Below are 21,723 nucleotides of genomic sequence, written 5' to 3' on the forward strand. Positions count from 1 at the left end.
TCACAATGAGGAGGAAATTGTTACTGTGCCATTCTCTCTGAGATTTTTTTTGTGTTCTTGCCAAAGCAAAATGATCCATATTAAGGTCTAGTTGTATCAATATAATACACAACTGGGCAATCTCTTTCAGGTTATTTTATGAAAAAAATTAACTTGAGAGTAAAGCAATGCTATGGTTAGGTTAATTGAACTCATAGTAGATAGGAGTACAAACATCACAGAAGGGATTTACTTTTGTGAGAATGTAGAAGTGTCTTAAGGAGCAATAAATAGATTCTTCAAACTTTTATATTATTAGGGTCTTTAAAAACTACCATCAAAACTTTTTGAACATTCAAATTACATTTAAGTTTAATCAAAATCCTAAAAAATGCAACTTATTACTTAAGCATCTTTTGCATTTGTCTATAGCTGTTCAGCCACTACCATCTAAGCACTTAACACACAGAAGATTACTCAATTCCCAGTTTAAAACATCACAAAATGGGGATATTAACAAAAACAATAATTTAAGAACAAAATATTAAAAGTAGACTGAGTTGGTCTGGCCTTACTGACATGATTCATTTAACAACTGTAATTTCTATTGAAAACTCTAATTCCAGGTCCATTTTCTTTTAAGCCAATATATGCTTTAAAAGAATAATACATAATTTAACCTAATGTTAAAGTTGTTGAAAACGTTTGGTACAATAAATATATGTACCATGTATATATGTATAATGTGTATTAAAAATTACAGTAGAAAAAAACATCGTATTCTCCCATGCGAAGCGTATTTCCTGGCCTTGTGCACCGGCAGCTCGATGAGCTGCTCTCTGCGGTTTATTAGTGCACGGTAGTAATTGCTGGGTCAGGGTATAATTAAAGCCTATCACACTAGCTCAGGAGTCGTCACGGTGGCTCTCTGATGTACTGCACGGGTTGCCGTAGAGATGAACTGCCTAGCTCCTTCAGTGATTGCTAGCAAGATGGCCGCTAAGCACAGAGAGAGGTGCCTGGGCTCTGCAGGGGGATAGAGACATTAGTGGGCTAGCGCCGATTTGGTGACTCTTGCGAAAAGTGCAAAACCCAGAAGTCTTCGCTCAGCCATGGCGGCTGTCATGCACATATAGAAAAATCCCACCCTCGCCCCAATATGGAGCCGGCAGAGTCGGGCGAGCGCAGCAGGTAAGCAAATCGCAGAAACTGGTGTGGTTTGAAAAAAATGAACTACACAGCCGGGACTCGGCCCTTGCCACATTGTGATCTTACAGTGAAAACCAAAGGCATTGTTGGATTTGCGCTTGCGCAGCAGCTTCGAATTGCCTTCCTGTCAAAAAGTGATCAGCTTGCAGCTGCATCCTCAAGTGGTATAGTGTATTGAAGTTGAAAAGTTTTTGAAGAAAAATCTACATATATCTGCACGGGATTCCTGGTTCAGACAGAATATCGAGTAACATCATAAAAATGCTCACCGTCTAGAAAAGGTAATTACTTCATTCTAAGGCAGAATGCACGACAACACCGGAGGGACTTGTGTTGCAACACTTGCTTATTGTCTGCAGGATTTTCGAATGCACATTCCCAGTTGAAAACTTTTAAAATTAGATTGCATTGTAAAATGGGGACAAAATGTAGGTGCACTTTCATCTTCTCTTTGAAGATTTGAATGCATTCTGTAGGTGAGTATCATTACCTTACTGAACAGGGATTTTTAAGATTTTCTTTCCGAGATGGTTCCTGTGAAATGTGCATATAACCAGGATTATCGGCTCAAAATGTACAGTATCATTATTGTAGTAACTCTGAGGGACAACTGATGTGAGACTAACGCAATCTGCTTCACTGGATCTCTGTTCAGCTTTGCTCAAATTCCATTTTGCTATAACCGGAATGCGCTCAGTATGGAGATCTTTTCTTAAGACTTATCTGCAATTGGGAACAGTCTTGGCACAGGTAGCAGATTCTCTACAAATCCTGTTGCAGATTGTGGTGCTCAGTTGTATGAATGCTCTTGTGAAAAAGCAATACCAGTGCATCAAAATAATGCACGTACATCGGACAAGATGTTCAGGATTGTCTGGGGACAGTCGTTCATCCAGTAATGGTGTGTAATTTAGCATATCGAGTGTTTTTAAAGCAGCCTTTAGCTTTCGACAGTCCATGTCCTTTTGGATGCTTAGAAGCGGATTTAGAAAAAAGGCAAGACGGTCGTTACTTTCTTTCAAATGTAAAAAAAAATGCATTTGATGTGATTGTAGAGTTTGGGGTCAGTTTTATGTCCCTGCGTGCATTTAAAAAACGTGCGATTGTTTTCTTTGATTTATGAGGATGCATACCGTCTACGTCATTGTGCAGGTTCCCAATGTGCTTTTTTGCCTGCTTCTCTTGTTTGCAATACAGGGAGATACAGGGCAATACAGGTCTTATTAATGAGTGTTTTTCCTGTTTTGCAAATTGTATGCGCCAGTTTCCTACTTCACTGTAAAAGTCGTAATTCCAGGAAACAAGTGTCAAAGAAAGATGACTACTGTAGGAAAAATGCAGATCCAGTTGCTGGAAGGACTAGCTTACAATTCATGCATGAAAGTTTTATTTTCATTTTTGATTCTTGCTGCTTGGTTGTGGGTGTGATAATGGTCATGTTCTGCTTCTGATTCTTTGTTTCCATATTGACTTTGGTTTTGATATCTTGTAAATTAGTCTTTGAGAGAACTTGCTTGTGTATGTTGATGTAGTGGTTTCTTGTATTCATTTGCTCCTGTTTTACAAATACACCTGTACTTTGCAGTCTGTTTTACCTTTACTTTGCGTCAAGATTCCAGATTTTTCTTTTTTGGATGTTAAATTTATTAATGTACACCAATACGCTGAGTGTGAATCCCACATTTCCCCATAGTTTCTATACAAGGGTTGATCAGAAAGTAACATCACCTTTTTTAATTAAAAATGTATTTGGTGCCTGAATTGTAGAGGGTATGATCATTTGGAATATTTCAGAATTCTGCACCAAGAAACAGGAAATTCAAGTCTTCGAGTACCAAAAGTTTCTTTTTCCATGACACATATTATTATTATTATTATTATTATTATTATTATTATTATTATTATTATTTTTTTTTTAATTGTAGGTCATTACTTTCTGTGCATTTTTCTTATTGTTTAAACTTCAGTAGGAATGAAAAACAAAACAATAATTGTGCTGTAAAGTATTAGAAACAAATGTATTTTCTGTAAAAGAGTTATAATACTCAGCTGCTTGTCACAGGGGGAGCAAATTGTAAGTGGAAAGAGAGTAAAAACAGGGTTGTGTCAGCTTGCAGTCCTTGGTTGGTGATGCAGTGTGGAGGGATGCTGTCTGATTCATTGCATTGTTTTATATCATTCAAGGTCAGGAGGACCAACACCCTGTCGCACTGGGTCGAGGACTGAGGGTGTTAGAGGGGATGGTGGTGGGTAGTGGGTCCTGTTGAATTGTACTCCACATCTGTGGAAAGAAGCCAGAAAATCCATTTTATGGGTAGAACTTGTGGGCTTTGTCTAGATCACCAGCCAGGCTTTACATATGAAAGGCATCAGGGGCAGCTTGTTTGTGTTGTTAATTTCTTGGCATTGTTAATCGTAATCTTTTCTAAACATCACGGCATGCCTTTAGGCGTTACACTAGTGTTTTACTGCACCAACAAGGACCTGCAGTTTTGTGTAGTGATATGACGGTAACCCTTTCTAATGGATGAAAGTGTCTATAGGTTTGAGGAATGCCTTTTGCCACACTTATTTGAACCCTTTGCCTGAGGATGTTTCACCTTTTCTTTTAGATAGATAAGACTTTATTGATCCCAAAGGGAAATTGAGGAAATTGAAGTTTTTCGTTTTTTGCATTTGTAAAAAGAAATTGTTATTGCCTGCAAGGCGCTAGTTGTACTGAGCTTTGAGCTATTGCACTGTTAAGTTTCAGACGTCCCTATAGTCCAGAGCGCTCTGGTCTTGCACTCTAGGCATGGGTGCCCTGCAGTGTCCAAGTGCGGTTCTTAACGGCACCTTTCTTTGCAGATTGTCCAGATAGGCATTTATAAACAACCGGCTTCTGAACTGGTCCATTTAAAACATGAATAAACTGGCTTAGATTATTAAGAGCTGCAAACCTGCAAACACGCTACAGGACTAGGGTTAGAAACCTCTTCCGTAGACCTAGAGACCGAGACCAGAACCAAATTACTTCCACTCCACTTTCTTAATGACTTCCTTGATTTCATTATGACTCAATTGTTTTTTAATTGTGTTGAGTGTACATGAGTTTGACTTTCCTATTAAATATGCAGGACATTGGCTCTCAAAACCACGAGTGAGGATATCACTGTTGTAGATCCAGGACTGGGGTTACTCCCTAATGGCTTATGCTGTGTATTGCTGTGGCTGGTGCCATTTCTTCAACTGCGTTTAATGTGAATGTTACTTTTGCATGTGACCTTCAGCCCACACTTAATTTTCATAGTACTAAGGTATGAAGGATGGGTGGTGTTTAAAGTGCACTTTGTCTTGTATTGTTACGACCCTATTAAAGACTGAAATTAAGCAGTTGGAAAATGGATGAATAGATGTTATGTTGCAGCAGTTAATACTTTAATGACCCTCATCCTTGACTTAAATTTTGGATTTCTATTTTTAAGTCTATTTTCGTTTTTTTCTTAGTTGTGTAAATGTTAGGTAACCATTAATAGAAATGTTTTTAAGCTTTAAAGCCAGGAAATTAATTAATTATTCCAGAATTAAACATACCAAAGCATGCATTATATATTCTAGTGCACAGCAGCTCTGCAACTTACATTTTTGCCAATCTGGCTACAAAGATTACAATTATAAACATCTGCTGATACAGCAGTTACTGATTGTTTTAAGTTCAAGAGATGTTTCCTGCAAAATTTGATTTCTAGCCTCTTTTTGCTGTAAACCTAAACCCAAGAGCTTCTGCTCTATTCCGCTCCTAATTAGCAGTTAGACAGGTGTTTGGTATGGAACAGTACAGTATTTGATTCTGAGTAGCTAGTCATGTTTTTTTGAGAATCACAGTGATTAATTCAACATATTTGTAAGAACTCCACATTCACCTTTCCATTGCTAGAAAACCATAGCTTTGTCATAGCAATTGTTAGTCCTAAAATTGCTTTATAGCTGAATTTCTGACTTTGATAACCTTCAACATAAACCTTGTTTTTCTCTTTTCCCACTCAGGCTTCTGGTTTAAATTGCTTTCCAGTTCCATGTGTCTGAAACCCCCCAACCCGATGCTGCTCTAAGAAATGATGCACTCGGCATCTCTCACTCTCTGAGTAAGCAGGCATATTTCTGAACCCACAGTCAGAAATAGCAGGCATTTTGTTTATACCAGCCAATTGGTTCAGTATGAAATGCATTGTGTCCAAGTGTTACCTTCCTATCTTTTCTGGGCATCTGTTATTAACCAGTTCCATGTGTAATACATTTGCATTTTGTACCTTATCTTTAAGTCAACAACACTGTTTTAATTTACTATAATTGAGCAAAGTGCAAAGTCAAAGCTTGCTATATTAATGAAGATTTCCCCTTTGCTTGTTCTGTGTGTCACATCCTGATAAGAGTGAAGTTGTTGTCAGTGTTCCAATTAGGAATGCTGCTGTTTTTCTTTTTTCTTGCTGTTTTAGTGGAGCATTTTACTTGCACTGCTGTCCCTGTTGCTGCTACAACAGGTTAAGATCAGTTGGCTTTATTGGGGTCATTGTTTTTACTGGCTCAGAGGTGAAGCTGGCCTGGGGTTACTTAGGTTCGAAAGTGGAAGTCCAGAGTTACAAGTAGGACTTACTGAAAGTAACTGCTATTGAAAGAATTGTGTGTGCATTCCAAGAGTACTTTTGGCTTCAAGTCTGTAGCGTCAAGGCTGTGCTGTTTCTTTGCTGGGTGGGGTCATTGTGTGTGTTGTCACTGAATTATTTTCACTGACTCAGGCCCTGGTTTGAGATTGTTGTGCAGTGTGTGTTATTTGGAGGATTCTCTTGGAGTGATTTAATTAGGTAGCTGAAATTTGCTTTGTCACTGGAAGCAAGGTGGTGATTTGATCAGCTTACGCTGGACTAACCATCAGCATCAGAAATGCTAATTATAAAAACTTCTAGTATTACGTAACCTGACCCTTGGCGAGGTCTTAGGTGCTTTTACAAAGAGTGACTTTGCGAAAATACTGAAGCACACAACAGGTATCAACAGAGCGGCCAGAGCTTTAAAGGTTCCTGAAAAAAGTATCTGCAACGCGCCACATTTTGGGATTAGTTTCTACAATACAATTTTTTAAAAAAATCTACGCACTTGAGCTTGATTTGTAGATTTCAGGCCTATCAGATTTGTCTGTTATTTTTAAAATTGGAATATTATTAATTTCCTGTAATACACTGGAAGCTTCATGACATATTCATTTCATGCGTGGTTAGGGATGTATAGCTCCCAGCATGGTTTGATGCAACCATAAGGCATACTGTTTTCTGTAGAAAGTCCCATGAGTGTTGAGAGTTGATACTGACTGCAGGGTCCAGTTCTTGCGCCATTAGTTGTTTATGTGCAGCCTGACTGACTCTAGAGCTTCATCAGATTCTTGTATTTGCGTTGTGTATTCTGAGAGTGTGCTAGAGTGACGCTGAAGTGATTAACTCTTTAAAACCGAAGGACTGCTCACACGAATCTGTTCTGATAAACTGTCACTTTGTGCAAATGAAATGAAAGAAATGGATTTGCTTTGGTGAGAGCGGAAAGGAATTCTTCACACATGTGCTCATGTTTTCAAGTTTTTATTTGTTAGTACTAATCAACTGCCAGACTGTTTTAAATTAAATAAGTAAGTGTGTAACCGGAATAGCCTGGCACCAAAGAAAAGAAAACCAGCACCTCAATCTCAGCTGAGCAAAAGTTTTAACATCTCCTACAGCAAACTGAATTTAGAGAAGTTCATGTTATGCTTTCTGGAAAGGAAAAGGATACAAATATAAGAATGTGTCAGTAACTGTTTAAAATAACTTTATAGGCTTTGTTTTGGGTGTAATGCTTTTGCATTCTGTTATAAAAGCGAAGAGTTATGGAATGATAAATGTTTTGACAAATGTAAAAGTGTTATTACTTTTTCTTGTTATACATAATGGAGACCCTGTGAAGACAATTTGTTAGGCTTATATAACTTTTTAGTTAATGTTAATATAATGTATGCCAAATATCTTTGTTAACATGAATTAGACTTAAATGTATTAGATTATGTACTCCATGGACCCCATATTCAAAACACTTTGGTGCTCACATTCTCATTTCTTCCTATGGGATTCGAATATAGCATGGTGTGCGTTTTGCAGTTATTAATTTTAGTTAAGGTGGGTAGCTGCGTCAGCACGCGCAGGCTACAAAGGAACAAGTAATAGGTTTATTCCGTGCTGAAAAGAGAATGAAAACGCAATGTTTCAGCTGTGGCGCCTTCTTTGGGTGTAAGGCTCCCATCCCTTACATCCGAAGAAAGCTCCACAGCCGAAACATTGGTTTCTTTCTTCTTTTTTCAGCTTAGAATAAACGTATTACTATTACGAAATATTAGTTATTTCTCAGTGAGGCATACAGGAACCACATTACAGTAAGAAGTAAGAGCATTTTTACAGGTCCCCTTTTAACAGTGTCGCTGCGTTTGTGAAGTTTTTTTTTTCTTTTTTTTGACACATCCCTCCCTTCCCTTTTTAACAATTGCTTTTCATTTTTGCCTTTTGGGAGTGCTAGGTCACGAACCAGCTGTGAATTGCTTTCCAAGAGAGAGGTTTGCTCACAAGTAGCCCTATAAACCCACTTGCTACGTCATCACAACTGATGAACTCCAGAGTGAACAGTAAAACAGCAGTGAGGTTCTGGAGCTCAATACTTATGTGCTCGATCACATTTGTGGATGTTTTTCCTCATATGAAGAAAACATCAGTCTTCTGATTCTGAGTTACAACAGTCCCAAATGTCTGTATTTTGATATGTGCTAATATAGAGTGAAAACCAACTTTTTCCCCAAAGATACAGTATCTGTACTATCCTTATTTGACGATTTATCAGGCATAGATAGAACCAGGAGTTTCTCAAGAGCAACAGATAATGTACTTTAAAACCTTTCTTAAATGTATTTTTTAAATTGAAATGCTAAAACAAAGATAGTTTGTTTCCTGTTTATTAGATGTATGATGTCTTTCATTTCACTAAAAGTATTTATACATTTTTGCATGGAGCTGCCTTTTGTTTTTAACAAGTAATTTAGCTCTTATTGACTAACTTCTTTTTGTTCTTTTCTCATCAAAACATTGCACAGAGAGCATAACTGGGTTTTGATCTTCTTATTTTCAAACACACTCCACAGCCTTTTGTCACTTAGCAATTCAGCAAACAGCTGGTGTTGTGATGTCATGTTTTTTTTCATCATTCCAAACTGATGTGGTAACCTGTGTTTCCTCAGTAATCTCCATTTAAATATGCAAAAGCAGATCTCTCATCTCATCAAAATGTAAAAATAAAATCACAAACATATTTGTTTTGTTCTAAGGAAATTGCAGTTATTAATTTTGTGGAATTGTGAATTAAATGTCCAGTGGCAAATCCACACTGTGCACGTAATGACATGTGAACTAGCATTGTGTTTAGGCACGAACACAGTTTGTCCTTGAGATCAACAAGATGTATTATTCTCTTTCAACATTGCAGCTGAACATGCTAGACCATGTAGCTTCCAAAAACGTTGGAGTACTCCTGCAGTGCTCCTTAGGACTGCATTTCTTAGGTGTGGTCTGGTTATTTAATTCTGGGCACTTTTGCTTTTCTGGTTTGGTTTTTCTTTGGAGTGAGGCAGATTGTGTGAAAGCCCTGACGCCTCATGCAGAGATTAGAACATTTCCATCAAAGGCAACGCAGGCTGGGAATTTGTTGCAATCAGTTAATTACTGAGCACAGACCATGCATGGCAAGGCACAGCGCCACATGAAATGGATATCGGAGCCCCACGAGCAGTCATCAGCCTCCATTGTTAGATAGGTCAGGCCCTCAAACTCTAATCCTATTAAAAGGTCTTTAGATGTGCTAGAAGACAAAGATCTGCAAGTGTAATCTTATGCTTTCTTTCCCATTATTTCTTTCTGCTAAGGTGGTTTAAGAAAGCAGACTAAATGAAAGCAGTCTCGAGAGCCTGAGAAAAAACAGCTAAGGTTTAGTTGCAGATTAAACAGTGCAATTGGTGTTAAATCACATTCCAAAAATGTGCTACACTTCAATTTGCAATTGAAGAGGACCTATAGTTTTTTAAAAATAAATTACTTCTTTAAGTTTAGTGGAATATTCAGAAGCACAATGATTTGCTTCACTTTTCCGTTCAGTTTGTCATTTGCACAAGTGCAATGAAATGCTTATTTGCATGTATACTCCAATACAAAGACATTAAGGAAACACCAAAAGCATCAACACAGAACAGCAGCAACAATGAGTTAAATAAGATACAATTAAAAAAGACATCAGTGTGAGCCAGTGGTAGGGGTAGGGGCTTTTATCCAGCATAAAACGGCATAAATATGAAGTGATATAAATTTGGGAGTAAACAATCCTGCAGCTGTCAGTGAAGGTGCATTCTTTGTTATACGAAAGAAGCATTTAATTGCACTTGTGCATATGACAAACTGCACTGATACAACGGCAGTATTGAATGTAATGTGCTCCTCAGTTGTTGACAGACTGTAAAATTGAGAAGTGCTTTGATCTTATACAGTGCTCATTGACACCATTCACTGCTTTTTTGGCATGATACCAGTGCAGCTGCTTTGAATGTCTTCTGACACTAAGATGCCGTCAGGGCATGGTGGAGGTCTGTGCATAAAGCAGTGTCTTAAGATGAATGATGTTCCTCTCGGCAGGCTGTATTGAGGAGATAAGCACTTGTGCCATTGCCCTCTGACCTATGACTTCTGCTTAGATGATCCTTTATAAGGGGCTATCCCCAGGGTGCAGGGACCATAGACCTGTCTTAGAATCTGCATTTTGGCATTTTAAGCACATTTCTTTCACAGTTGAATATTTAATTCCTGGTCTGTCTCCCATTGTGTGTGTCCTTCTTTTGGTTGTGAATTGATAGTTGCAACAGTAAATAATGGATAATTGCTAAAAGACCTGCTGTAGTGTTCTCATCAGGACTTTTAAGTGTTCTCAGCAGTAGTCTATAGCTTACACTTATCCTAGAAGCTATTCTGTTTTTTGCACTACAATGAATTTTTAAAAACAGAATTCAGGAAAGGCCTTTATAAAATAGCCTTTTTGGTTAAACAGTTTTGCATGCTGCCAATCACAGGCTGATTTCCTCTGTGTGGGAGAGAATTGTGAATATTATGAGTTGTAAACTACAGACACCATCATTATGTCTTGCTGTGTTTTAACTAGAAGTTGTCTGAGGAGCCAGTGCTGTTTCTCTGTTTGTTTTGATTGTAGTTGACCAAGTGACCTTGGTTGCCCTTATGGGTTAAGAAGCAACTTATTGTTTGAGCTGGAACTCTCATGTGCTGATGGCCTTGTACAGTTAAGAGTCCATTAGGCTTGTGAATATGTGGGCCTTGAGTGCATTAACGTTTTTGTCTCCTTTTTGACTTACAGACAATCTTCTGGTATGCAGAAAAAATGTGTAAAACGTATTCTATTATCAACATAGAACACAAAAAAATTAAGTGTCCCTGTAGACGCAATGTGAGTAATCCCAACAATTTCTAACAAAGTCTATAAATTCTTATAGTACTATTGACTTTGTGACTGGCTTTATGGAATTCATTGTGATATTTAAAATGCTAATCTTTGGAGAATATGTAATCATTTTACAGGTTCAAGGATGGCTTGTGCTCAATAACTTGTTCTGTTCTAAAGTACTGTGCAATACTAGTGTAGATTATAATACCCAAGTCTCTTTAGGACCTAGCAAAAACACAGTGTGCAATATATGGGTCAAAAGTCTTGTTTTGATATTCAAATATTAGAAGCAGATGACTGACAGTTGTTGGTATACAAGTGAATGTGAAACTGCTGGGTTTTGTTAAAGATCAAAGCTTTAAATGGAGTGAAGACTTAATAGTAAATGGGACATTCCAAAATACTTGCCCTTCTTGTCATTCCGATTAAATTTTGTAAAACAGTTCAGTTTTGGAGAAAATGGTAACTAAAGATTCACCTGAGTGCCATCCCATTCAGAAGGTTAAGAACATTAAAGCTTGGGTTGAATTGAAGTATTTGTCAAACAGATAAAGCAGTCTTAACTTCAGTCATAATTATCATGTGCTTTTGTGCCGTTTTAAAGCTTTCAACTCCAATTTGGGTCAAAATGTTTTAAAAGTGAATTTCAAGCACGTTTTAAAACAAGTGCATTGTATAGTTTTCTAATTTGAAGTAAGGTTCAAAGGTTTAAAGGCTGTATTGTTTCTTACATTCAAGCCACTATTCATGTATCTTGGAAAAAATTCTGTGAAGTCAACCAGGATAAACTTCAAAAATGTAACTCCGTCAATAACTTCTCTTCTGTTTCAGTCATACTCCCTGGTTTGTGATTCATTATTGTGGCCATGATATCAACAGGATTATTTCAGATTGATTTAAAAATAATTCTAAAAATCCAAAATCTTTTGTAGTTTTCTTTTTTAAACCTAGATATTGGGGAAATCTTTTTTTCTCTTATCTTATGCTTTATTTCTCCAGATCGGACATTGAATGATCTGGATTTCCAACTTCTTTGTTTCTTTTGACGATACAATTTTAAAGGAGAATGCCTGAGATCAGGGTTGGCTCAAACATTGGCATCCTGGCTCCACCTTGAGCCGGTTATGTGAGCTGTTCTGAAGGTCCAGTGGACTCTCTCTGTTTGTTCTGCAGTCTGGACAGCCCTCTGGAGGATGCCATCTGTGGGAGCTTGGATGCTGAAGACTTCTTCGACGAGCCCTCTGAGGACGCAGCATACAGCACCTCCCCGCCATGCACTCCGCGGCAGATGAAACGGATGTCTGGCAAACACCAGAGGAACAGCCTGGGCAAGGCCACCACCCGAGCCGCTAACAGAGGTAGGCCTGGTTACCTTGGCGATGCTGCACGATGCACCAGCAGCACAGAACACTGGTGGCGAGTGGTCAATGTGCAGCGCTTCATTTAAAATCGTTTTAACTTTTCAAACATGTGTCTGCAGGACATGTAGTTAAAACAGTCAGCAAGTTTTTCTTTTTAATTTCCTGTCTTTACCTGCACCTAACATTTTCTTGAATTGCGGTTAAGAAAATGGTCAGTTGCAGTCAGCCTTAATGTAGCCCCTTTTCTCCTGCAGAATGTAGATGATACACTGTGCTATCCAGAAAGAAGGCTTATTTACCTTTGAAACACAATATGTAAAACTTGTTTCTGCTGTTTGAGTATCTCTAAATTATCATCAGATTATGTTCACATAGAGAGTAAATGCCTAGGTATTGGTTTTTGTGTGGCGAGAGAGACTACTTTCAGCGAAAGTGTTATGGCCTTGGTGAAAGAAGGCCTAGATGGACAATGGCTCTGTCCCTCTCTGATGCAGTGCTAGAGAAAATGCAAATTCGTTTTACAGTGAAATTTACTGACCTCCATATACCCACTAAAGAAATGGCTTCATAAACCGACCATGCAGTGCAGCAAGTAATATGTGGAGAAAACTCTATTAGTCCTGTAACAGTTTTCTGGTGAGTAAAAAAGAAACCGGGTGAAGGGTTAGAATTTACAATGCTCTTTTGTTAAATATCTCCTCTCAACGGAACCTTGTATACAGTGGTTTATAAGAGGTTCAGTTTGCCAGACTGGAATTATTGTAGAAGACTTGGCTCTTACCTGGCATTTACTTTCAGCTTTTTAAATAAAAATAAAAGGTGAGCAATTGAACAGCATGGTTCCCTAATAGCTGGGTGCATTGTTTCCTGAGTCATGCATGGAGTGCAGTGTTGCACAAGCACAAGCCTGTGTTTTCATACTGCACTCTCAGGGTTTTCTGCTTGTCACAGCAGACCATTCTTCTTTACTGTTTCTTACTGTTCCTTACTGGGGTCAACTATAATTTAGTTGTCAGTATACTATAATTAGGCATAGCTGAAGTCTTTACTCCATTTTTGTAAAAGTTCTAGGTTTTAAATACAACATTCGGTATAGACGGTATAGAATTCAAATAAACGCCTGAGATTTTTTTAAAGTTTGAGAAAATAGAAAGGGAATAGTTTCTATTTTTACTTTTCATCAAAGCTCCAGAAATTAATTTTAAATCTATCTTTTGGGATTGAAAAGGTGTCTGCAACAAAGTCCCTTGTAGAATAACGTTCTTAGTTAATATTCTCAGGAATTAAAATGGAGTGGAGTTTGCAGGAGCTGCTTCATACATGTGCAGTCATAGCTTTACTTCTGTGCTGTCATCTGACACACTGAAAAAAGTACCTATATATGAAAGTATGGATGGCAGTAAAAATATGAAATTCCTAAATGTTTATCTCTTGGCCTTCAGTCCAGTATTTCTTTAGTCCAGTTATGATTTTGTGTTCTACTCACTGATACTTATTTTCAACTCCTGTGATGATGTTACCAATGCTTACATCATACACCTTTTGATTTTGTTGTTCTTTCTTAACTGTAGAGAAGATCATCACATCAACTCAGACCCCGCATAAAGAAAACAGCAAACCTAGTGAAATCCCAGAGGAGCACATTTACAAACAGGGGAAGAAGCACAGAGCCAACCTGCGGTCGACCGAACGAGACAACAAGAAGACCTTTGAAGGCTCTTTCATGTTGGACTCGGTGACTGGGTCTCTGTCCAGAACCCCACTCCCGAATATGGACCCCCGAAAGCCCTACCTCAGCCTGGGCTGCGGCAGTGCAAAGCTGCCCGTCCCCGTGCCTGTGCCCCTGGCCAGGACAGCCCGCCAAACTTCCCGCACTGACTGCCCTGCGGACAGGCTCAAATTCTTTGAGACGTTGCGGCTGCTGCTCAAGCTGACCTCCATCTCCTCCAAGAAAAAGGAGAGGGAGCAGAGGGGTTTGGAGAACACGTCCTTCATGGGCCAGAACAACGAGGTGATCTGGCTGGAGCTGCAGGCCTGGCACGCGCGGAGAAGCATCACCGATCAGGACCTGTTCCTGTATACTGCGCGCCAGGCCATACCGGACATCATCAATGAAGTCTTGCACTTTAAAGTCGACTACAGGAGCCTCTGTAGCCAAGCAACTGCAGGGTGCACAGTGGATGGAACGCTTGAGGAGGAAGGCAATGAGCAGGAGAAGAAGGATGACCTTCAGGCTTTCCACTGTAATAAGATTTCTGGAATGAATGCCATGGGGCACTCAGACTGTCAGGAGCACCTGCAGCAGCAGAGACTGTCTTTCGAACAGGTGAAGAGAGTGATGGAGCTGCTGGAGTCAGTGGAAGCACTTTACCCATCGCTGCAGACCCTTCAGAGGGACTATGAAAAATATGCAGCCAAGGACTTCCAGGGCAGAGTGCAGGCACTCTGTCTGTGGCTTAACATCACCAAGGACCTAAACCAGAAGCTGAGGGTCATGGGTACTGTGTTGGGTATCCGCAACCTATCGGATATGGGCTGGCCTGTGTTCGAGATCCCGTCGCCCCGCAGTTCAAAAGGGAATGAAGATGAGGAGGATGAGGAGAATGACTCAACTGCCACATACACGGCGGACAGCGAGGAGGAGGACATGCTGGATGAGGGCGAGAGTGGGGAGATCAACTTTAACAACCACCATGACCAGGATGAACACCCAGCCAAGTTACCCTGTGTGACACCCATGCTGGACAGACTTCTGTCAGAGGATGAGCTCCTGATCGGAGGATCTCTGGACCCTACGTATGATGGGGGAGGCGGCAGACACTGTCCCACCTCCATCTACAGGCCCTTTGTGGACAAAGCACTGAAGCAGATGGGCCTTAGGAAGCTCATTCTAAGGCTGCATAAGCTGATGGACAGATCTTTGCAGAGGGCTCGTTCGGCACTAATGAGTGATAACCAACCTCAGGAGGTGAGAGGATCTAATTATAATGTATCTAGGAATTTTGAATAGTGAAGGGTATTGATTTTTTGCTTTAAGCTGATTGAACATTCCAAACAGAGTCTTAAGATTTAAACGGTGTGTCCTTGAAAGGATTTTAAAAAATGCTTTGTGGTCAAATATAATCTAGTATTCTTAATTTGTCAGTATCTTCGGATGACAGATTAATACAAAAACTTGACAGCCTTTATTGCTGGGAGTGTCCATTTGACCAAATCATTGTAGAAGGTTTAGCAAGAGACAGAGCACAGTGAAGGCAACCCCCTGACCTAAGGAAAAAAAAAAGCTTAACGCATAATTACAGATGTTTTAAAATAGATGGAAAAAGTAATTTCTGTAGCTTTGTAATTTCTGAGCGTTTCTCTTCCACAAATAGGCATCTCGCCCATGCATTAGAGATAATTACAGCTTTCAGAGCCAGGGACACTGTGTTTTAGTTCGTGACAGGGCTGCACGCTGGTGGGGGGAGATTTTAAAATAGACTCCTCCTGGTCAGTGCCAGTGAGTGCTGTAGCCTAAATTGTCTTTTATTGCTTGTAACCTTGCTGTATTTGATTTACAAAAAAAAGCACATTCTTTGAGGTTGGTTGTTAGTATAAATGAATCCTTACATGATAAAAATATTCTCTTAAAATATTTCTCAGTTTAATGCAAAGTGGATAAAACCTTCGAGAACTGGGTTATTTGCAAGACCCGGAGTTTCAGAATTGCCGAATATATAAAAATCTGTACACATGAGGAACATTCTTTGGATGCGTGCAGTACAGTTGAATTTCCACCCCGCAGTTCTCGGAGTTTCCGGACCCGATGCTCTACAGTGACTACCTGCCTGAGCTCTCTCGACACCTGAACCCTGGCTCGCCCAGCTGTGAGGAGAGCGACTGCCGTGTGTCGTGGGAGGAGCTGGTGGCCATGAACCTGCCCTCCTTCCAGCCTGCCTTCCTGGTCTTATGTCGAGTGCTGCTGAACGTCATCCACGAGTGCCTGAAGCTGCGCCTGGAGCAGAGACCAGCTGGAGAGCCCTCACTGCTCAGCATCAAACAGGTGGCTTCTGTCTTCCTGCCTGTACTGCTCTCTGCCAGGCCGGATTCCTACATTTCAGAAGGGAGGCCTTTTGTTTTTGCAGATTTGTCCTTTTTTCAACCATGCTTCAAACTAAATAAAAACTATTGCAGTCTAAAACAAGTATTTGGTAAAGACAAAGGTTTCCATGCTGAAAGGAAAAGCGCAAAATATTCCAGCTGTGGAGCCTTCTTTAGATGTCGCCTGTAGCCTGAAGCAGGCTCCACAGCCGAAAGGCTGTGTTTCTTTTCTTTTCGGCATGGAATAAACCTTTATGCGTTCCCTTGCAGCCTACGCATGCTGGCGCAGCTACCCACTCAAACTTCTGGACCAAGTATTGTACGCTTTCCGCATATCTTATACATAGAACACTTTAGATAATAGATTTATTTCACTGCTTGGGTCAAACACGGTTCCCTGTCGCAAGAACTTTTTGCAGTGCTGAGCCAGCTCTGCCGTGACAGATTTTCAGATGCGTGCTGCTGTTGTTGCTCTTTCAAAACAGCCTTTGTATATTTCCTCTTTTCTTTTATTGAGATGTCTTACTTTTCAGTGTTGTGGTAAACCACCAAGGGAATGCTCTTTGCTGGAACATCTTGAGATGGGGTCAGAGTCATAAAGAGAATGTATTGTAGTGGCACAAACAATGTTGTGCAACAGGGAAAGGAAATGGGTCTACAATAAAAAAAATGATACGTGAATAAGTTATAGCAAGCTGTATTTAAAAAGGCATTTTAGTAAGGCATCAGATTTTATTGGATGTGTGCATACAGTGCCCTGATATAATGAGAGTCTTTGACATATAGTACACTGCAACAGCATAACAAACAGAAAATAGAGACACAAGGGCTTACTTGTCTGGAACTTTTGCATTAGGAATGATCCGAGATAGAATCTCAAGCTGATATTTGTACCAATCAATGTACAGAGACACAGAAGTGTTACGAAGCAATGTACAGAGACACAGAAATTTTTCAAGAAGACTGCACAGTCTCAGGTTTTGTTAGTTGGACTATTGGGCAGCTTGTGTTTATAATATTCAGTAATGGAGTCCCTGTTGAGACCCTGCTGAAATGTGGTTTGTTTTAGCAGTGTCTGACTCGGTTTTGTCTTTTCTGTGTTTCAGCTGGTGCGCGAGTGTAAGGAGGTTTTGAAAGGGGGCTTGCTGATGAAGCAGTACTATCAGTTCATGCTGCGTGGCCTGGTCCAGGACCTCCAGGAATTGCAGAAGAATGCCAACATAGATGAATTTGAGGAGGATCTACATAAAATGTTAATGGTATGTGTTGGGTTTGGTACACCTTGGAGAAACGGATGTCAGTGAAGGTACTGGCCCTCTGTCTCTATTTGAGTTAACTTTAGCTTCAGTCAATGTAGTATCTACCATTTCTGTTCTCACAAAGAGTCAGATGTCATTACTTTAGTAGCTGCTAGGAATCACATTTAGATTTTACTTTTTCTCAACTGCTTCCTAAAGATTTCCTACTGTACAGTAGAGAATCTCTTCTTTTTCTCCTTTCATTCTGTGATGCCTAGCAACCCTGTATCAAGAAAATATATTTGAATACTTGTACTGTTGTATAGTCATTCATAAAAATCAAGTGAATTGTTGTAATTTTGCACCCTGTAGCCTACATTCTTTGGCTGCAAGAAAAGCCTTTAAAGTCTCTTGAAGTGAAACCCATCTTTAAAGTCACTCAGTTTGTCTCTCTTTCATGTTGTGCTCAGGTGTATTTTGATTACATGCGTAGCTGGATCCAAATGTTACAGCAGTTGCCACAAGCCTCTCACAGCCTGAAGAACCTGCTGGAGGAAGAGTGGGACTTCACCAAGGTTATCACGCCATACATCCGAGGAGGAGAGGCCCAGTCTGGCAAGCTCTTCTGGTCTGAGATTTCAATCTTAATCTTATGTTTTTCTTTAGTAAGGTAGCATGACGACAGCTTTAGTTTCTTCCTTTCTTCTTGGCTTATATTTAATGACAGACTTGTTTTTAGTACAATTAAAATTTGTATATTTTTTTTGTGAAGTATCTTCAAATAGGAGTCAGTCCTCAGGGTATTTCAGACATGAGTGTTGTGTGTGACGTATACATAGCTCTCACTTATACAGTCATCTTTAACTGGCATGGTCTAGATATTCAGAAATACCAGATAGTTGCATCAAAGTGTTTTTAATACACTTGTTTTTAGAGTTCTGAATGCGTTTACCGCATAAAATATATTATAAATAAATCATGGAATGCTTAAAAACAAACAGACTATATGCACATCTTTGAGCTACAGTAATGCAGAAACACTGCTGTACAGTACACATTAGTGCAGCTTTTGTTTAATGCAAAGTGTAATAAAGTTCAGCACAGAATCTTTTTAAAGGAGAAATATTTACAAACAATATTTTATGAATGACTTTCACTGAATTGGTCTGTGACTGTGGGGAAACTGTTGGAAGCCAGTTACTGAATTATTGATGTACTGTAGTGAAATTCCCTCTTTGTCTTACAGTGACATTGCTGGCATGCTGCTGAAGTCCACTGGTGACTTTTTGGATGCAGGCCTTCAGAAGAGCAGGGATGAATTCTGGGAAAGTGCAGATGACAGCACTGCTTCTGATGAGATTAGGTATGCCTAGTGTGTGTGTCTCTGTTACTGTTGGGACAGATGTGGTAGATTGATCAGGACAAGGACAAAGAAGGACAACTGGCTTATCTTTCCTGCTACACAATTCCATTTGAACTCAAGAGGGAAAAGGGAAAACAGATCTATTACTAGGGGAAGAAATTTCTGTGAATCTACAGTTAAATGGATCAGCCTTCCTGAAGGCAGACTAGATTTTTACGGGGCAGATGCACAATCTTTGAGGAAAAAGATCTTTATTAATATGCTGTATGCATTTACCCTCTCCCTGTGATTTCCCATTTTGTTGAATTCCATGTGATAAACATATACACTTTTAACAAGACTATTTGTAATCATAACCCCAAAGCTCATACAGAACAACTTTGAGTGAATGTGGTTAAATATCAACAAAAACAAAAAAGAAAGAAATCAAGCACTAATAAAAGTTCATTGCATAAATATTCAGCACCCTTAATCAAATACTTTTGTGGAACCATATTTGACAGCAGTTGACGCGACCAGGGTTTCATCATATTAATCAACTTACATAAACAATTCAGAAACTGTGCTGCATATTCCCTGTGTGTAGGTGACAGGAGTTCTGTTTTATAGTTTAGTGAACATTCCTGTGGTTCCATCATTTTCCCAACAGGCGCTCTGTCATTGAGACCAGCCGATCACTGAAGGAGCTGTTTCACGAAGCCAGGGAGAGGGCCTCAAAAGCTCTTGGATTTGCCAAAATGCTTCGCAAGGTGAAAACAAATGCCTCCTAACATTTGTATTTTATCTTCGTTATAATGTGGGTTTCCTTTATCTCCGCAGTTGAACTTTATTACCTGCGTTTTATAGTACTGTCTTAACTACCCAAAGCTGATTTTACCAAAAGAAATACTGCAAGATTCATGTGGATTTGTTTTTATTTTCCTGTGCTGTGCTTTGAAGTTTCATGAAATTGGATCTTTGGGATTTTTGCTGAACTGATCTAATGTTTTTTTTCCCCCCATTATCATCTTCAGTGACGTGTTTGCCATGCGACAGGACTGTGTCTTTTGACTTTAACCTGTAGAGAATTTAGCAGCTCGATTCTTTCAGTGAACACTGGGAGCTGGGTAAAGGATTGAGCTTTTTTTTTTGTCTTTTACATCCACAGAGCTTTTCCATCTTAATGGGGTTTTCCCTTTTTGTGTTTTTACATGCTCCAGGACTTAGAGATTGCAGCTGCTTTTGTCATCTCTGCTGGTGTGCCAGGTCTCCTTTGTAATCTTAAGGAAAAACAGTATGTCAAAGTAAGTGTTGTACTATGGTAAAATGAAATAATAACAAGAAATTAATACTTTTTGATATATTTAATAACGCCATTGATGCATAGGTGGCCAACAAGGTATTTGTATTAGGTTAAAGACATTGTTTCAGTATCAGTTCAGAACTGCTGTGTGTTCTGACTTCTAAGTTCTTAATCACCAGCAAATTTAATTTCTATTTTAGGTGTGTTTTTGTTTCAGTTCTTAAAAACCTGTATGGGGTTTTGAAAATTGATATTTATCCTGTGCCCTTTTACTCTTGAATTCCTGAGGTCCAGAACTCCCCTTATGCAGGTGTGTGAGCTGAAACTTAACTAGTTGGACTTAAGAAAAAAGAAAGAAAAACACTCATTGTGAGAATGTTGCGTACATTGTCATTCTCACCGGTGTCCTAAGTTCATCACCTATAAGTTAATAATAATAATAATTGCTTACACTTATATAGCGCTTTTCTGGACACTCCACTCAAAGCGCTTTACAGGTAATGGGGACTCCCCTCCACCACCACCAATGTGCAGCATCCACCTGGATGATGCGACGGCAGCCATAGTGCGCCAGAACGCTCACCACACACCAGCTCTCAGTGGGGAGGAGAGCAGAATAATGTAGTCAATTCATAGAAGGGGATTATTAGGAGGCCATGATTAGTTGATCACCTAAGAGCATTTTGTTCAGTAATGTGGGAGCAGTTTCTAACTGATTGGGGAAAAGTGAAGAGAACTGGCATAAGCATCTTCATGCTGAGTTGTTTGGAAATAATATACCTTAGCTTGGTACTTTTGAAACCAAGGGCTCGGTGCAGAAAAAGGTCCAAACAAACATGCGTGTCAGTTATGTGCATCACTCGGCACTAGTGATAGAACCCAGGTGGAATGAAAACCCAGCAGACACAGTGGTCTATCAGGTTGAGACAGTGGTCTTGGATCTTACTGGACTGGTCTGTTTACCGTGAATTAGCAGTCAGCACAGTAGGGCAGTTTGTGTGTTGCTGCAGTGTCTCAGCAGGTGTCCCCATGTCTCCTTGTGCGCAGGTTGAGATCCCGGGCTTGGAGGACCTCCAGGTGTTCGTCCCAGCCAGCCTAAGTGCTCAGAGAGCCATCATCCTGCAGTTGCTTAATGCTGCTGCTGGCAAGGATTGCTCTAAGGAATCTGATGACATTTTGGATGAGTCCTACCTGCTGATGACTAAGCAGAAGGTTGGCGATGTGGAGAATGAGGCTGGTCGGAGCCTGTGGGAGGGCACTGTGCTGAAGCTGGTTCCTCAGGTGGAGACAGTGGACACCTTGAGATCCATGCAGGTATGGCCCACTTTGAGAGGAGTGTCTGCAGATGTGGAGCTATGGAGGAGAGGTCTGTGTGTACTGTTGTCGAGCAGATCCCACTCTGAGAGGACCTGGAATCATGTAGTGAGGGGAAGGGGGCCCTGGGTTTCAATTCTAATCCTGGGGTGCTATTTGTCTAGAGTATGCATACTCTTCCCTTCTTTGTGTGGGTTTCCTCTACGTGCTCCTGTTTCCTCCCACAGTTTAAAAAAACATACTAATGGGTTAACTGGCTTCTATGAAAACTGGCCTCAGGCATCACATCCAGGGTCTACCCTGCCTTGCGCCTATTGCTTTCCTCAGATATACTCTGGCTTTAGACATTTAGAC

The 21,723-nt window shown here is 39.9% G+C and overlaps 1 protein-coding gene across 5 annotated transcripts in view; it reads left to right on the forward strand.

The window, feature by feature from the left end:
• The first annotated feature begins 946 nt into the window (after positions 1 to 946).
• map3k4 (mitogen-activated protein kinase kinase kinase 4) overlaps positions 947 to 21,723 on the forward strand; it is a 33,397-nt gene continuing 12,620 nt past the window's right edge. For 4 of the 5 annotated variants that reach the window (XM_088610662.1, XM_088610664.1, XM_088610661.1 and 1 more), the window contains exons 1-10: positions 947 to 1,170; positions 11,905 to 12,089; positions 13,664 to 15,060; positions 15,877 to 16,134; positions 17,279 to 17,431; positions 17,881 to 18,038; positions 18,657 to 18,773; positions 19,423 to 19,522; positions 19,973 to 20,056; positions 21,103 to 21,369. In XM_088610662.1, the coding sequence (XP_088466788.1) occupies positions 1,139 to 1,170; positions 11,905 to 12,089; positions 13,664 to 15,060; positions 15,877 to 16,134; positions 17,279 to 17,431; positions 17,881 to 18,038; positions 18,657 to 18,773; positions 19,423 to 19,522; positions 19,973 to 20,056; positions 21,103 to 21,369 (2,751 nt within the window). In that variant the 5' untranslated portion in view covers positions 947 to 1,138. Of the gene's footprint in view, positions 1,171 to 1,309; positions 1,470 to 11,904; positions 12,090 to 13,663; positions 15,061 to 15,876; positions 16,135 to 17,278; positions 17,432 to 17,880; positions 18,039 to 18,656; positions 18,774 to 19,422; positions 19,523 to 19,972; positions 20,057 to 21,102; positions 21,370 to 21,723 lie in introns of those variants that run through there. The other variant, XM_088610665.1, reaches the window with a different exon arrangement.

The sequence above is a fragment of the Lepisosteus platostomus genome, chromosome 17 (genome assembly GCF_059453375.1).
Source record: "Lepisosteus platostomus isolate fLepPlt1 chromosome 17, fLepPlt1.hap1, whole genome shotgun sequence".
Classification (NCBI taxonomy): Eukaryota; Metazoa; Chordata; class Actinopteri; order Semionotiformes; family Lepisosteidae; genus Lepisosteus; species Lepisosteus platostomus.